At 37.5% G+C, this 18,270-nt stretch overlaps 1 protein-coding gene across 1 annotated transcript in view; it reads left to right on the top strand.

Annotated features, from left to right (window-relative positions):
* The window catches only part of LOC126175350 (N-acetylneuraminate 9-O-acetyltransferase), a 269,896-nt gene extending 262,614 nt beyond the window's left edge, over nucleotides 1–7,282 (top strand). The window contains exon 14 of the mRNA XM_049922083.1: nucleotides 827–7,282. Within this exon, the coding sequence (XP_049778040.1) occupies nucleotides 827–1,171 (345 nt within the window). The 3' untranslated portion in view covers nucleotides 1,172–7,282. The remainder of the gene's footprint in view (nucleotides 1–826) is intronic.
* Nucleotides 7,283–18,270: the final 10,988 nt, after the last annotated feature.

Here is an 18,270-nt window from a genome sequence, read left to right as displayed (position 1 = left end):
CATGAAAAGGTAACCTATGTTTATAGCCTTTGTACATTCAGATAAATCTCCTGACAGTGTTGACTGAAATACACTCTGAAATCCTGAAATAGCAGGGATACTATACAAGGAGCAAAATGTTACATACAACTTAGACAGAAACCAGACAGCAGTTATAAAAGACAAAGGGTAGGAACCAGATGGCAGCTGTAAGAATCGAGGGGCATGAAAGGGAAGCAGTGGGTAAGACAGGAGAGGTCAAGGGCTGTAGGCTATCCCTGATGTTACGCAATCTGTATATTAAGCAAGCGCTGCAGGAAACTAAAGAAAAATTTGGAGAAGGAATTAGTGTCTTGAAATGAGTATATAATATTAATATCAATGAAATCAAAACAGGAGTAATGAAATGTAGCTGGATTAAACTTGATTAAAAGAAGGAATGCCTGTATCCTAAAGTGTTGATGAATTTCCAGTGTGGTATTAGAAGGAAGTGTGGCAGGTAGAAATCGTAAAGGAAGACCCAGAGACGAATATGATAAGCAGGTTCAAATGGGTGTAGGTTGAAGTATTTATTTGGAGATGAAGAGGCTTGCACAGAATAGAGCAGCATGGAGAGCTGCATCAAACCAGTTTTCAGACTGCAGATGATGACGACAATGACAGAAATGTCAAAGTGAATAAATAAATGAATGATTGAATGAATGAAAGAATGATCTCTGTATTCATTTTAGGAATTAATATGTGAGAACAGTGCTTAATATAGTTATAGTAAACTGTATTGGAATCTTCTCCTTCCTTCTGCGCAAAAGGTCGAATATTTACATGTATTTTCCCCTTTCTTTTGCAGATTGTGAGTTACATAGTGCTTCGTAACATATCTGGTGCTCTGCGCACTCGCTACTCAAGTTTGTTTGCTTGGTTTGGACGTATTTCTTTGGAGCTGTTTATTAGCCAGTATCATATATGGTTGGCAGCAGATACACATGGTGTGCTTGTACTTTTACCTGGATATCCTGTACTTAATTTAATCATTACTTCATTTATCTTTGTATGTGCGGCTCATGAAGTGAATGTATTGACCCGTGTGTTGACACCCTATGCTGTACCTGCCGACTGGCGTCTGGTATTGCGAAATGTGTTGCTCTTTCTTGCTGTGCTTGTTCCAATAGGAATTCATGATGGAATGTTTTGAATCTGTATTTACTGTGTAACTGATGAATATTGTGATATTTCAGTAACTCTCAGGAAGACTGCTGTATTTTTGTGTTCATAAATTTGTATTAGATATCACAGATCCTTTGTCTTGATAAAAGTTCACTTGTGTGGAGGAGTGTAAATATGTTTAAATATGTTTCAAATTTCATATGAAATTTATCATATGCTATCAAATGGGCAGCTTTTACAATATTCTTACTGTTTTAACATGAATTAAACATGTAAAAATCAGAAATGGCAACAAAAAAGGAGGATTGGAAAGTGCTCCGTGATAGTAGGAAACTATGAAATTTTCTGCCATTTCATTGTTGTTAGGACCATTTTTCTATGTGATAATGTGGCTCATCTTGTGTAATTTGGTTCAGAGCAGTGTGAATATTTACCAATTTTATATATAGGTTTAGTGTACTTGACAGCTTAGTCCTTATCATTGTCAGATTGTATATGATAATATTATGAAAAGGATAGATTGCTACTCACCTTGTAGTGGAGGTGCTGAGCCACAGATAGGCACAACAAAGACTGTCAAACAAGTAAACTTTCAGGTGAAAAGGCCTTCATCAGAATTAGACAAAACACACACACACACACACACACACACACACACACACACACACACACACAAGCACAGTGTCTGGCTGGGAAGGCCGTACTGTCTCCCCTTGGTAACCAGAGATGTGGTCGAGTGTGTGTGTGTGTGTGTGTGTGTGTGTGTGTGTGTGTGTGTGTGTTTGTTTAATTCCAGTGAAGACCTTTTCAGACAAAAGCTTTCTTGTTTGACAGTCTTTTTGTTGTGCCTACCTGCGACTCAGCATCTCCGTTGCATGGAAAGTAGCAATCTGCCCTTTACTTAATATTATCATTATTAACATCTTGGGTTTTCCATTGTTAGATTATACAAATATTTTAGTAGTTACTGAGACTACCTTGCTACACTGTGCTTCTTTTACTAATTAATTTGAAGTGTCATTTTCTTACTCTGTGTGTGTTATATGCCTCTACTGTGATTTTGTCATGCAGTATTTACATTTATTATTTGCGTACTACATGCAAACACTTGTGATAATAGTGAAATGAGATTTGCAATTGCAGAAATGTTAAATGAACAAAGGTTATGGAAGGGGGAAAATGTACTTCTGAATTGTTCAAATTTAGAAAGAACTTACAAATTTGAAAACTGCTGTAAGCAAAAGTTCTTTTTAACATTCTTTCACTTTCTGCAGTGCACAACCAAGACTTTTATACTTTAAAAAAATCTTTCTACTCCTCTATGTTGAAATGTCTGAGCAGCAAAGTGTGACTTTTGGGTCACTTGGTGCTTCATTCTGAACTGTTGCGTTGCCTTGCAAATTGGTACATACGTAGCATATTTTCTGAAGACAAAACACTAATTTTTGTCTTCTCTTCATTTTTGTATTCACTTATTTGCATGTAGAATACTGGTTACCTTCACCAGTATTGTCTCTGAAAGCTAGGCAGGATCATAATAAGAGTTGCTCAACATCTGCAATAATCATTTCTGTATAATAATCAGTTATTCACTAAAATAAGAACACTTCAGTTGCATGGAACTGTACGTAAAAGCTTTAAATAAAGTTTCCTTTACATGTTTCTGGATAGCTAAATCCAAGCAACAAAGTTTTCAACATATACAAACCAAGAACATTATGTATATATGGGTGAATAACTGCTTATCTCAGTGTGCTGAAGATGAAGTGGGACCAAATGAAATAAATTTGACTAGAACGGTGAAAATTTTCTAATCATTTGGATGAAAGTTGACAGGATTGCAACTGATAAAACAGATTATGTTTTAAATAGAAAATAAATTAAAATTTTTAGCTGTTCAAACACACTGAATCTGACTCTCTTCTCAAGAGAGAACGAAATAACAAAATATTAGACGAGTTAAATATGATAGCATAAAGACTGGTGAAAGACTTGTAAGTTAAGATACATTTTCTTCTGTACCAATTCTGAATAAACATCAGTTCTGATCCTTTTTGCATTGTGATCATCCCATGCACTTGAGCTGGATTCTGTTTTCACAAGGATTTATTCCATTCTGACATAGTCATAGTATACAGCATTTTCTTAAATTCATTTTGAAATGTAACATACTCATTATTCATAAGTATTTGCTCAAGTTTGTTCACCATGTTGTTTCTGCAGTATTTTCTTATTTTGATTCATTATTGCATTTTTGGCTCTTCCTGCCTCCCTAATTATAATTATAGTGGTTGTCATAGCCCTTTACACAAATAAGATACAAACACCCTTTTATTTTTATTGTCAGTTTTCAATATCATTTCCTTCATCATTATTGGTACTCCGTATTCTGACGGCTGTCGATTCAGTGTGTATTTTATGCTGAAAAGGTGTATGTATCCCGTATTGGTTGCATAACACACTCCTGTGCAAGTGCGCGCACGTGTGTGTGTGTGAGAGAGAGAGAGAGAGAGAGAGAAAGGAGAGGGGGGGAGAGAGAGAGAGAGAGAGAGAGAGAGAGAGAGATAGCTACATAATCCAGACATGAAAAACACAGAATTAATACAGAAGTTATCAGTGATATAAGCTAAAAATAAGCAATGTATGTTCTTTATAAACAAGGAAAACTATTATCACTTATCCTACAATTTTCTAAAGTGAGAGTAAACACAATCAGTGATACAGTCTTTTTTTTTAATTTTGTCTTTATGTTAATATTGTAGTGTCACATTGTTTTGCTTTAGAAAAGATTAATGCCAATTTATCAAGGTCTTATACATGAATGGTTGTTTCATTTGACAGATTAGAGTTTCTGGAACACTCTGTAGAGTTTATTCAATTATATGTGCTTTATAGTTACCTTATCTTATTCATAAAAGACAGTGTTCCTATCACCCCATTCTAAATTGTAGTGCCATTTAAGCATAGAAAAATATCTTTTTTCTGTTTACTCTATCACCAGTTTTATTGGTACAGTGTTGTTTCATTAATGCTGTAAATAATAAAGATACATATATCCACTTGTTAGCATTGTGTAAACACACTCTGGAGCTCATGTAAGTATTCAGTACTGCATGCCTGAGCAAAGTTGTAGATGTAACAGCAAGAAGATATTTGTAAATGTTTTGTGATTTGTCTTGTGAACAGATAATAGTTTTTTCTATCGATAAAATGTTGTGCTTTATAATATGCAAAATATCGTGTTGTTTATATTTGTTGATTTTACCCTTTTATACATAAAAGAAAACAATGTGCTAAATGTTTTTGTACATGCTCGTGGAAAATATAAAAAGATAAAATGATCAATAGTTTAATAAATTGACAAAAATTGTGATTTAATGTGTTGTATGCAAATAACTAAAAAGAAAGCCTTACACAATGTAACTTTTAACAAGTAGTTCTATTTCTTAAATTATAATTTATGTAATGTTTATGGCACATCAAAGATGCACACTTAAATTTCACTAATTTTAATTGTCATCTGAGACAGTTCCAGAAAGCCACATGCACAAAATTGTTTGCATATGTATTTGGATTTGATTGGCACTGTACCCATGCGATTAAGATTTTTCAGTACACCTTGAAACAAATCCATTAAAATGCCAGGAATAATTCTTATAACATTCGTGCAGAAAACTACCTCTCCAATGACTGTGATATCAATTGGGCATACTATGTACTTGAATGATAATAATAATAAAAACAATTCAGAGTATTTGATACAAAAGGAGATACTTACAAAATATTTATTTGTTTATGTATATTCCCTGCAGCAGAAGGCAAACACTACATTAAGTTCCTGATTAGGTTTTGTTAAAAGAAAGATTGTCTGTTCAATCACTTTGCCATAATAACAATAAGAGTAAGTTAGTGAACCAATCATGATCCATAGTATATAATGCAGTGTGTACAGAAATATTAATAACGATGTGATACATAGTTAATATGTGTCCCCATAATGCAATCATTTATTATTTATCATGAAATAAATATATTTGTTACTGTCAGAATGAAATTTATTTAGCAAGTGATGTTCATAAATTGATTAGGTATCTTTGAATATAGTTATGAAAAGTCCTTGGGGGAATATGATACATAGTGGAAGAAGCAAAGATGACAACTTAGCATACACTTCAATTGTCAGCAGGCATATAAACAACCAAATGCATGGACCAAATAAGTAAATATGTCTATATTTATGTGTCATAATCTATGTAAGTATTAGTTAATATTGTCTGTATTTTTGTATGGAAACATATCCACTGCATATTTTATCATTTTTTGCATAATGTGTGGAGAATTTTTGTGTTATCTGCATTGACTAGACATTTACTTTCATTGTTGCAAATACTGAACATGGTGTTGATGTTGTTGTTGCGAGTGTGCTTCCTTTGTGTAATTTTTTTTATTTTGTATTTAATATTTTCTTCTTGTCAGCCCCATATATTTGTGATGACACAATCCAAGATGAATGGGTTTCAATCAGTCAATCAATAAACATCATGTACTGACATTGCACCTCGACTGGGCTGCAGTACTGATAAAGTGGAGGTGTGTGTGTGTGTGTGTGTGTGTGTGTGTGTGTGTGTGTGTGTTTGATATTTATTTTTCTGTACTAGTTAGCTCTGAAGAAGCACCTCATCTGAAAGCTCGGCAAAGCATGACTTGATATAGTCATCGAGGCTGTAATCTTACACGTGTTTTTATTATCAATCCTGCAGTACAGTGTCACTGAGTAAGCCACATTGTCGTTGTTGAATTCAATCAATGTTCATAAATCAGCCTTCAGCTCCTGCAGTACTGTGAAATTGAAATTTTGTCACTATTAAAATACAGTGGTTTGAGTAACAACTTTATTTTTTGTATCTTTTGTACAGTTTTCTAAATTTTATTTCAAATTTAAATAGTAAAGAATATCTTGAATTTTCTTAAAGTACATTTCAAAGATAATAAAATCGAAGACGTCACAGTTTTAATTTTTGTCATTACTGTGTAATTCTTTCATTCCTCGAAAACTTGGACAGATAACAAGAATATTCGTAGTACTGAGACTGACTTGTTGTAATTGCATTAAGTGCCAAATTTCTTACAGGATGATTCAAAAGTCATGTCCCATAGGACAAATAGGGTGAAAGAGAACACCACCGACAAACTTTCAGAGGTGGTAATATGGACCAAAACAAAGAAAAAAATCCAGTAAAGATGGACTCTAAAATGTATACCTTAAGAGTTATGAGCACTTGTTAAGTAGATGAGGTGTATTTGTTTAGGTCCTGTCTCCCCGCCTGTCTGTCCGACCCCATAGCTGAGTGGGCAGTGCAGTGCAATGCCATATAAGGGGCCTGGATTCAATTCCCAGTTGAATCAGATTTTCTCCACTTGGGGACTGGGTGCTGTGTTATATTCATCATCATTTCATCCTCATCAACACCCAAGTCACCAAAGTGACATCAGCTACAAAGACTTGCACCAGTCAACTGGTGTACCTGACTAGAAGTTCTAGCCACATGCTTATTTCATTTCACTTCATTTGCCGTCTCTGAAAGTTTGTCAGAGTTCTGATACACCCTCTCTGTCCTATGGGACATAACTCTTGAATCCCCCTGCGTATCTCCAACTACATCCATGTTCCACAAGACACTGTGAAGTTCATAACAAAGAGCCCTTCCCTTGTACCACTCATTAGGGTCCTTCCCTTTCCATTCACGTATTGCGTGCACATAGAACGAATGCTTAAATGCTGAACTGTGTGCTATAATTATAAATAGTCTGATTGTTTTCACAGTCCCACTAGATACTTCACTTAATTCTGGTTACTTAAAATTTGTAAGCAGGCTTTCATAGGATAGTTGGTCTTATTTTTCAGGCTTTTCAGCATTTCTGTAGGAGTCTTCTGTGGGTCAGACAAACTTGTAACCATCCAGTATTCTTTGTATATGTTCTTTATCCCCTGTTGGTATTGTTTGGCATGGGTCCAAACACCTGTGCAATATTCTAGGAGAGATGGCAAGAGTGTTTTGTAAGAAGTGTCATTTGTAGAGTGGCTGCATTTAATAGTATCTTACCAGTGAACTGAAATCTGCCACTTGCTTTATCGATAACTGAGCCTGTGTGTTGGATGGGGGTTGGCATGGGTCCACACACCTGTGCAATATTCTAGGAGAGATGGCAAGAGTGTTTTGTAAGAAGTGTCATTTGTAGAGTGGCTGCATTTAATAGTATCTTACCAGTGAACTGAAATCTGCCACTTGCTTTATCGATAACTGAGCCTGTGTGTTGGCTCTCGTTCCATACCCCACACAAATTGTTACACACAGGTATTTTTTGAGTTGATTGTTTCCAGTTGCTTCTTATTGATATGATAATCATAGGATATTATATTTTGTGAAGTGTACATTTTTACATTCCTGAACACCCAACACATTGACTGTTGCACACATAGTGATGGATGTTTCACAGCCAGGCCAGGCGACAGAATCAGGCACGAGGCTCTGCTGTGGCAATCAGTGGGCACATGGCATCAGATGTAAGGCTCTGTTGTTGTGGCAGTGGCCACCCAAAATTTTCTCAGTCTACCCAGAGAGGACGGACAAATTTCAGAATCAGTCCAAAGTTAGACTTTATTTTATAAAATTAAAATAACTTATATACAGTTATAGGCATATGGCAAATAATTTTAATTTGTTAAACAATTTTGTATTATTCCATATTAAAACTGAAAAATATAACATATACATTTGAAGTGGATTGCATGATGAAGTTAACACTGACCTATCACTTGATGTGTACATGAATAACAAGCAAATGAACTAGTTGATTGACATATTGAACAAATGATTCTTTCCCAGTTTCTATTTTCTTTGCACAGATGTTTAATAGTATGCACTAATGCTAAATGCCGCATTTTGTTTTGTCAGTCATTTTCTCTGTCCTCAAATCAAGGCACAAAAAGTGAATTGCTATGTTTTGTAAGTTATGGTGTCACTATTTGGAAAAGAACAACAGAGTGTAATTTCGTCCTTAAGAAGCATGAGAACCACTTCCTACACAAAAACTCAGTAGTTGTTTGGAAGTCTGTGACAAAGCAAGCTGGGATTATTATTATTATTATTATTATTATTATTATTTTGCTCTTGTTTTGTCATCTGCCTCCTTAAAATTCATTTTTTAAGATTTACAAAAAAACATGAGTGTATGCTTCAGTTTAGAATGGCACTTTCTCTCCAGTACTCAGCATTTCTCCTACAACACCTGCCCATAACCCCCACAACTGCCGATCTCCCCATGCATGCCGTGCTGTCTGCACATCTACTGGCCACAGCATTCTGCACAGGCTATAATGCAATACTTTTTTTTCTCGGCCAGTTCTGGATGAAGCAATGCAGAATTTGTTGTGCGACTTCATGGAATATTCCTGTTTCAGCCCCTATAGTTTAAGTTCTGATAGAAAGCAGCACTGTATGTAGTCCTCAAAATGGCATCTGTAATGGAGGTGCATTCCAAACAGAGAGCTCTCATTGATTTCTTTTAGCAGAAGATCAGAGCATTGTAGACATTCATAGCTGCTTGCAGAATATCTATGGAGATCTGGCAGTAAACAAACGCACAGTGAGTCATTGGACAAGGCGTCTGTTATCTCACAACAAGGCCATGCAAACTTGTCTGATCTCCTGCTTCTCGGCCAGACACACACAGCATGCACCTCCTGCAGTGTTGGAACATGCACACACACTCATTTGAGATGACTGATGGATCACAATCAAACACCTCCCTGCCCAACTCAATGTTTCTGTTGGTAGTGCTGACACATTCATCCAGCAGCTGGGGCACTCAAAAGTGTGGGCCCACTGCATTACTAGCTGCCTAACAGAACATAAATAGCAATGAAGGACCACCTGTATGGAGTTGCTTGCAAGTTGTTAGGCTCATTGTGGAATTTTCTTGTCAAATATCATCACAGGCAATGACACATAGGTTCATCACTTCTAACATGAAACAAAATGGCAATAGATGGAGTGGTGCCACAGTACCTCTCCTCCAAGGAAAAAGTTAAAAGTCACTGCCTCAGCCGGTAAATTCATGGTGACAGTCTTCTGGGACTCTGAAGGGGTTTTCTGTTTTGATGTCTTTCCTCATGGAGCGACGATCAACTCTGAAGTGAACTGTGCTACCCTCAGGAAATTGAAGAAACGACTTAAACTTGATCATAGCCACAAAAATACAAATGAACTCCTTCTCCATGACAATGCCAGGCCTCACAAAAATTCACACACCTGAGAGGAGCTCACAAAGCTTCACTGGACTGTTCTCCCTCATCCACCTTATAGCTCTGATCTTGCACCTTCTGACTTCCATTTGCTTGGCTCAATGAAGGATGCACTCCATGGGAAGCAGTACGTGGATGATGGGGAGGTTATTGATGCAGCAAGAGGTTGGCTCCAATGTTGACCAGTAGAGTAGTACCACATGGGCATACAGGCCTTCCCGGTACGGTGGAGTAAGGCTGCTGCTTTGAATGGAGATTATGTTGAAAAATAGGGTTTTGAAGCCACAAGAGTGGGGAATATGATGTACTGGAATCCTAAAGAAACTTACTTATTTAAAGTTCCTTGTATTATAAGTCGTGTTTGACTATTTTTTAAAGTTGTTACATGTTCTGATTGATTACAAAGTTATTTCTCAGCATAAAAATAGAAATAATAACATTAATAGTGATATCATAACAAAAAATTATAATAATATTGATAATAGTAAGTACTTATTAAGAACAAAAACAAAAAAGAAGGAAATATATATTTATATATCCATGAACTGTATCAGTACCAATTTTGGAGCATTTGTATAAATATGCCAATATGATTTGGAATGGGAGCAGAGCACGTTATTAGCATTCTGTCTCTGCATTAGTACTAACCTTTTAGTTTTTATAATTTTTTTGTGAGTGTGTTTGAAAAAGTCTGAGAATAACATCAGGACCATTATACTTTGTGTGTTATGTACCTCCATTTGATGTGCATCTTCTCATCTCTGTTGCCTAGGTGGAACTGAAAGTTGCTCCAACGTCGGACCGATGTGATACTGTGTGTTCTACCTCGTGTGACACTGCAATCTTGGTTGCACACACTCATTCTGTAATGCAGCACTTGCATTCACGTCTTCCACAACAATACATGCACTCATTAACACTTCGTTATTCACATTGACACTCCTACGCTGATGCTGTGCAGGATGAGAGGGGTTCTGCAATTGCCGTATTCCAGCAATTCTTTGCTTCTTGCAAGTACCGAGTGGGGTGGCGCAGTGGTTAATGCACTGGACTCGCATTCGGGAGGACGACGGTTCAGTCCCGCATCCAGCCATCCTGATTTAGGTTTTCCGTGATTTCTCTAAATCGTTCCAGGCAAATGCCAGGATGGTTCCTTTGAAAGGGCACGGCCAACTTCCTTCCCCGTCCTTCCCTAATCCGATGAGACCGATGACCTCGCTGTTTGGTCTCTTCCCTCCAACAACCCAATCCAATCCAAATCCAAGTTTGTACAATTGTGTGGTAGATCTTATTTTGGTTTAGTCATTTTATAAGTATGTGAACACTGTGTGGGACAAAGAAGCAATATGAACATGCCCTGCACCAAAAAAGAGATATGTACATAAAGAAAGATGAATGTACATCTGTGTTCTAATGTTTACTTAAACTGATATCAAAGTTTTCACTCATCAACTATCTACCTCTTCCTGTCCGTCATTTTGGGGGGGACATATCGCGTGTAGGCCAGACAACAATATATATTTGTGTAAAAGCTTTTACAATGTATCTTTTGGAAATGGAGGCAGTTTCTTTCATTTCTAAATTGCTCATCCTGAAATTGATACCTAGATACACCATAGCCTGTAAAGTATGGAAAACACAGCAACATTATTTATGATTGTATTATACTGCATTCTTTATACAGAGCCTGACAGTGCATCTTTTACTTCAAGAAAGAAGTAAATATCACTTTGTTCAAAAGAGAGTTAATGTATCAATCAATTTGAACTGTTACAGTGCTAATCATAGTGAAAGACAATGGAGGTGCAAATGTGATGCGTGAACTGCTACTGGTGAAAGTATCTGCCAGCCACACAATTAAAAATAATTCACATAATTCACACCACTTTACGGCGCCAGTACTTATCAATATAGTTGGTTAGTCTCTACTGGTTTCCTAATTCCATTACAGGTATCGCAGTCAAAGGTAATGCAATCTGGTGTTCCTGTATGACAATACTGACAGATGTTATTTCTTTCCTGGTAAACTTGTACAGGTAAATTGGGTATGGCCCATATCCTGTTAGGTAATGTACTGTACCTTGACTGAGGTTTGCATGGTGAAGTGTGAGAAATTCTTGAATGCTTGGGATTAGTTGGTAGACTCTTGGCAACCTCCTTCACTGCTGTCCCAATTGGTCTGCCATACGGCCACATTCCAGTTCAGGAGTTGGGCCTTTGGTCTACGATGTCTTGGACTTTCGTCAACTACCCTTTACATAACCAGTAGGAGACTGCAACAAAACCAGTTAAGCATCGGTTGGTGTAGTGCCAAAGGCCTCTATGAGTTTGAGAAGCACACCCCTCTGTGCAGTTTTGCAGGCACCAAAATCTGTGCACTCAAATAACTTTGTGGACATCCTGTGATGGATGTGGAAATTGCATCATGGTAGGTTCTCACTGTGGGCAGTGGTAGCTTGTAGTCTGCAGTTCAGGCAGGGGCAGTTTTATGCATAATGTTGCTCAAGGAGGGAAATGTGCGAGTCCCCCATTTTTCAGACATGGCTCCTGAATATGCAACACACCAGCTCCCATTTCTTCTGCTCTTTTTAAAGTTCCGCCATTACAGAGGAGCTTCTCATTGCATTATTCTGTAAAACTTTTTAAGGCCATTACAGTACGTCTTTTCAAATGTACCGCTGGAGGGGTGTGGGTTGGAGCTTGTAAGAGGTGTGTCTACACATGCTATATGTCCATAGGATCTGATCTTTTTCTGTAGACTTGACAAAGCAGGTCACATAATTCCTTAAAATCTATGGGCACATTATTTATCTTCAGTATTAACCTACGTCCTGCCTCAGTTGTAGAGAAGGTGATTGATTTCCCCTTTTCATACCCTATTCTTGTTATGTATTGGAGGGCAATGTGTAGGATTCTTTTGTCCTCTAATTTATTCAGTTTTAAATTGAAGTTGATATGTTTACAAATCTGAGTGATATCTACTGTAAATGCTGTGTAGTGTCTGTAATGGTAGATTTGGTCACATTGTTTTATGTATTTGATGACTTCACTCTGTCCTCGTCATTTCATCATGTTGCACATCAACAGTGCTAGATGGTACATTGTATGCTTGAAGAGTCTGCTCAGTAGTGCTTGTGGCTGGTACACTGTTACCTTAAGTTGCTTTAATGTATTTGTCACACTTGCTAGTATCATAAGTTTTTACTGCAGTGGATGTGTTACCTATGTTACTTTTTGTCATTATTTTAGGGGACTATGGAAGACATGCTTCTGGATCTATGTTCAGATCAATTTGCTCCGTGATACATTGAATGCCCTGTTCCGTATTGGGATCCGTTTGATGGTCATAATTCAGTATATCATCATCTATTTCTTCAATTCTAGTTGCCCACTCAATTTTCAGCATTGCACTTCGAAATATCTGTGTCCTGGTTTCAGTGGCTAGTTTCATTGGCATCTGCCCTTCCATAACAAAGTTGTTGATGAATTCTGAAAGATCTAAAGAGCGCATTTTAAGAAAAAATGTGAGCCGTGTGGCTCAGCTTCCTTTGAATTCCTGGGCTCTGTCTGCTGTTTGCTTTTGAGATGTTCTTGTTCTGGTGGAGGTGCTGGCCTTGCAGCAGCAACTCAGTTTCAGTGACGGTGGCCACGAGAGGGCACAATTGGCAGTACAATGGATGGAGTGATCGTACAAGGTAGTCTGGTGGGGCAGCTCTGGCTGGCAACGCTAGTTAGTATGAGACTACCAGAACAGACAGGGGGATGCCCCATTGGTTTTGAGAACAGATGCCCATGGGTGTTTGCATTCAGTTGAAGGGGATCATTCTCTGCCCTAGATATTTTTTGACTACCGAATGACCTTTAACTTCTGTAATTTAGTGGAGTGGCTGTGATACTGGACACAAATTTTGATCCTGGTTACAAATCTCTGATTGATGGCTTAGCTATCTGCTTATGTGAATTTCCAAAAGAATGAGCCTGGATAGCATTGCAACCCGCAATGTTTACATATTTTAGTTCATCTCCATGCCATGTCGGTCTGTTTTTCCCACTTTTAACACGGGAGTTGCGTTTCTCTTTTTTCTTGTTCTGTGAGCAGCTCTGCAAATAGCTCACCAAATCACAAGTTACATAACGCAATTTATAAGCATTTACTAATTGAGTAGAAAGCACATTTCTTGGGGAGTCTCTTAATTTTTTTTAAAAAAATGGTTAATACTTCCTTTAAGAATTAGGCAATTGTAAACCTTTCTCAAGCACTTGAGTAGGCCTGTAGTTCACACTACATGTTTTTTTATTTAAACCCTTTACACTTTTTTTGTTATTTTCTTAAAACGCCAGAAATATTTTCCTATTGAAAAAGTTTGGGTCTTGTTTAAATAATGAGTGTAAACTACAGGAGAAAGATGTTTTCCCTTAACTTTGCCTGGTCGTTCCATATTTGCTCTGCCTTGTTTCTAAAACTGTTACTACGTTTTGATCAGCCATCTCAAAATGTTCAAGTGTAAAGTCTACACACACACATTTACAGTCAACTTCACAAAACAACCTGGAGAACGAGTGTGACAAAACTGAGCACACATCTGCATGTCACAGCTCTGACTGACTTACATAATGTGTAACCAATACACCTCCACAGGGGAAAAAAGTTGTTGGTTTAGGGGCTGCTGATTCAAAGGCTGTTTACCTCAAAACCCTACATAAAAAAAGGTCAGCCACCATGGCAGAAGGGAGGGAGGACATAAAGGCTTATCCATGGCAACCTTATCAACAAGTCATTTATCAACATAACGTTACCTCGTTAGCTTGGATCATCTTTCAGACTTTGTAACACATTTGAAACATAGAAGTGCTATTGTCACACAACATGCAACTTCTGAGGACATGAAATTAATGTAAATTTATGAAAAAAAAGAAGTTTTGTGGCAAAGAAATTGCAGGTGAGAATTAATTGAACAAAATACAACTTGCATATGTCAATAAGGAACAAATTAATTTATTCAGAAATAAGATTTAATGCACCATCAACACAGAGATTTTTTATGAAAGAGTACACATATAAATTGCAGAAGAAAATTGACTGTATCCTCTTCAAATGAGCTACATCAGCATTTGCATTCTGAAATTTAGGGTAACCACAGGAAAACTAAATTTGGATGGCCAGATGCACCGTGCTTTAGATACTACATAGTTTAAGTCCCAGTCTAACCCACTGGGTACGTCTATGCAATTATTGGAGGACAGCAATGCCATGCCATACCCAACAGTCATGTCCTGTCAAGCAGTGTGGTTTCAATGCTACAACTAAATTTATGGACACCCAATTAAACCACTCCCCCCCTCTTTCTGCTTACGTATCTTTTTGCACTGCCCCCTGTGCTCTTCTTATTTTGTTGTGTTGCTGCAGAACAATCTATCCAAAGAACTGCATCTTTCCCACTACTCCCTCCTCATTTCAAACAGCTTAAGCAACTGTTTTTAATACAGTCAGTCTTGCCATGGCCATCTGAGTGTGCATTTGTGTGTCTGAAGGTGTGTACTTTTGCAAGAAAGAGAGTGAGTGAGTGAAAGCTAGTTTGAGTGCTGTTTCCTGTTACAAGTTTCTATGCTCCACGCATTGATTTGTTAGAGGTGAGTGGTTGCCTTTTCATTGTTTTATATATTTGTGAACTAAAAGCTTTCATAGAGAGACAATGTAATCGATAAATGTGTCCAACAAGTTTAACCAGTGTTTGATATACAAACGGGGTAGATCATCTAACATTTGCATTGCAAATATTTCACACATGGAGGCACTATTGATATGTGGTTTTCACAGAACTGAACTGTAGGCAATGGCATTTTTTTGCAGCCAACACACAGATTCTGAGACGTCAACGAAAGTGCAGTTTTTTTACAACAGCTACAAATTTTTAAATGGGATGATGCCTGTTGACAGTAAAATACTAAAAGTAGCACAAACAAGAATGTCAGTTGTGTTTGTTGGAGGAAGCCAGTGCAAGTAGTATATGGGTTATCGTATTGTGAACATTATAAACACTGACAGCTGTTTGTTCCATTATGTTGCTCAGATGCTAGGTACCAAAGTTACATTTGTTTACACTGTGTTGAGTGTACACTGCAATTGTATTGTAACAGTCCTGTCACTTATTGTACAATAGTGGTCACAGAAGGATGTGCTTGGAAGATGGTACTTCCCAATGCGAAAAAAGCAGACATGATCATGGTTTACGGTGAATGTAGGAAGCATGCCATTCATTCACTCACTGTGTACACTGAAGGAATCCCAATAGATGTCAACCTCTTCTAATGATTACAGATGACATGAAACTGCATGTTACTGCTGCCTGCATTTCAGTTTCTACTGAAATGTTAGAAAGTGTGCAGCTGACATGGAATGACAGACTGCAAACTTGCAATGATGCTGGCGGTGGTCATTTTGAGCACAGGCTTTGAGGGTACATTGGTTCTTTATGTGTCAGACTACACCAAGGTACTGTATTCGCCTCTGACTTTTGTTTGTCCTAGGCAATGCCCCATTTAACATCATCACACCTCTTGAGACATTAACATCTGTGTAGGGCTGCATCTATGTATGCATGTGAAATTCACACTGGTCTGTGCTACAACATGGAACAAACAACTGTCAATGTTTACAGTGTTCAAACTATATCATCTTGTAAACTACTTACACTATACTCCTGCAACAAGCACAGTCGACATTCTTTCAGTCTACTTTGGTCGCAGTACTGTCAACAGTCAATGTTCCATTGATGTAACTTTTGTAAATAAATACACATTGGAAAACCTTTATATGTAATACAAGAGTTTTATGTATCTACATCTGCAACCAACCATGAGATGTGTGGCAGATGGTGCATTCCATTGTACCAGTTATTAGTGTTTCTTATTGTTCCATTCAAGTACAGAGTGCAGGAAGAATGAGTGATTGAATGCCTTTGTGCATGCAGTAATTATTTTAATCTTGCCCTCACGATCCCTATGTAAGCAATATGTAGGGGATTGTAGTATAGCCCTAGAGCCATGATTTAAAGCCAGTTCTTGAAAATTTGTTAAAATGCTTTCTCAGGATAGTTTACATCTATCTTCAAGAGAGTTCAGTATCTCTGCAGCACTCTCCTACAGATCAAATAAACCTGTGACCATTTGTGCTGCCCTTCTCTGCATTCGTTCACTATCCTCCATTGGTCCTATTTCATACGTGTCCCACACACCTGAGTAATATTCTAGAATCAGTCACACGAGTGACTTATTAGCAATCTCCCTTTTAGACTGAATGCACTTCCCCAGTATTCTGCTAACATACCTATAAAGTGTTACACCCAGGTTTTTGTACGAGTTTGCCAATTCCAACAGTGACTCACTGATATCATAATCATAGAATACTAAGCTTTTTCGTTTTGTGATGTGCACAATTTTGCATTTTTGAACATTTAAACCAAACTGCCAATCTTTGCACAATTTTGAAAACTTATCAAGCTGTGACTTTTAATATTTACACAGCTTCTTTCTAGTAGTACTTCATTGCAGATAAATGCAAAAAGTATGAGGTTACTTAGTCTGCAAGGTCATTAATCTACAATATGAGCAGGAAGAGTCCAAACACACTTCCCTGGGGCACACACAAAGTTACTTCTACACCTGATGATGACACTCTTATAAAGATAACATGCTGCATCCTCCCTACCAAAGTCCTCAGTCCAGTCGCAAATTTCTCTTGATACACCGTAAGATCGTACTTCTGACAATAAGCGTAAGTGTGGTACCAAGTCAAATGCTTTTCAGAAATCAAGAAATACTGCCTCTTCCTGACTGCCTTGATCCAAAGCTTTCAGTATGTAATGTGAGAAAACGGAGTTGGGTTTCAGACGACTGGAATCCATGCTGGTTTGAACTGAGATCATTCTGTTCATGATACCTCATTACGTTTGAGCTCAGTCTATAAAAAAAATCAGTGTGAAGGACATTGGATGGTAATTTTGTGGATCACTTCTACTGCCCTTCTTGCAAACAGGCATGACCTGTGTTTTTTCCAAGAACTGGACACTGTTTTTCTCTCAAGGAATCTATTACAGATGATCACTAGAAGTTGGAGTTTGCTCAGCCGCAAATTCAATACAGAATCTGACAGCGATACCATCGGACCTTGGAGCATTGCTCAAGTTTAACAGTTTCTGCTGATTCTCAACAACACTGACACTAATACTTATTTTGTTCATCTTTTTGGTGGTATGAGGATGAAATTGAGACAATTCTCCTGGATTTTCCTTTGTAAAGGAACATTTCAGATTTTGCTTTACTACACTTAATTTCAGTTTTTGTCTCGTTCACTAGGAACTGGACACTACCTTTGGTACCACTAACAGCCTTCACATACGACCAGAATTTCTTTGGGCTCTGCAAAAGATCATTTGACAATATTCTGCTACAGTAGTCACTGAAGACATCACATGTTGCTCTCTTGACAGCCAAACACAGTTCATTCAGAATCTCTATCTATAACACCATGCTTTGTTTTACACCTATTATGCAGTAATCTGTTTCTTTACAGTGACTATATACCATGGAAATTTCTCCCCTTATGAACACTGTTCTACTGGGTACATATCTATCCAGTGCATGGTCAACTATGCTTTTAAGCTTGAGTCATAGTTCCAACATTGCCCTGCACTGAAAGTTTCAAGTCCCACAGAGATATGACACTACTGATTTTTTAGCTAGTTTACAGAACAAATATATCATTCTGCTTTTTTCAGCAGTCCTTTGTGCGTTGGTACTCATGGTCACTGATACCAGCTTTG

This window comes from Schistocerca cancellata, chromosome 3 (genome assembly GCF_023864275.1).
Source record: "Schistocerca cancellata isolate TAMUIC-IGC-003103 chromosome 3, iqSchCanc2.1, whole genome shotgun sequence".
In the NCBI taxonomy this organism is placed as follows: Eukaryota; Metazoa; Arthropoda; class Insecta; order Orthoptera; family Acrididae; genus Schistocerca; species Schistocerca cancellata.
This window is presented reverse-complemented; position numbering and strand designations above follow the sequence as displayed.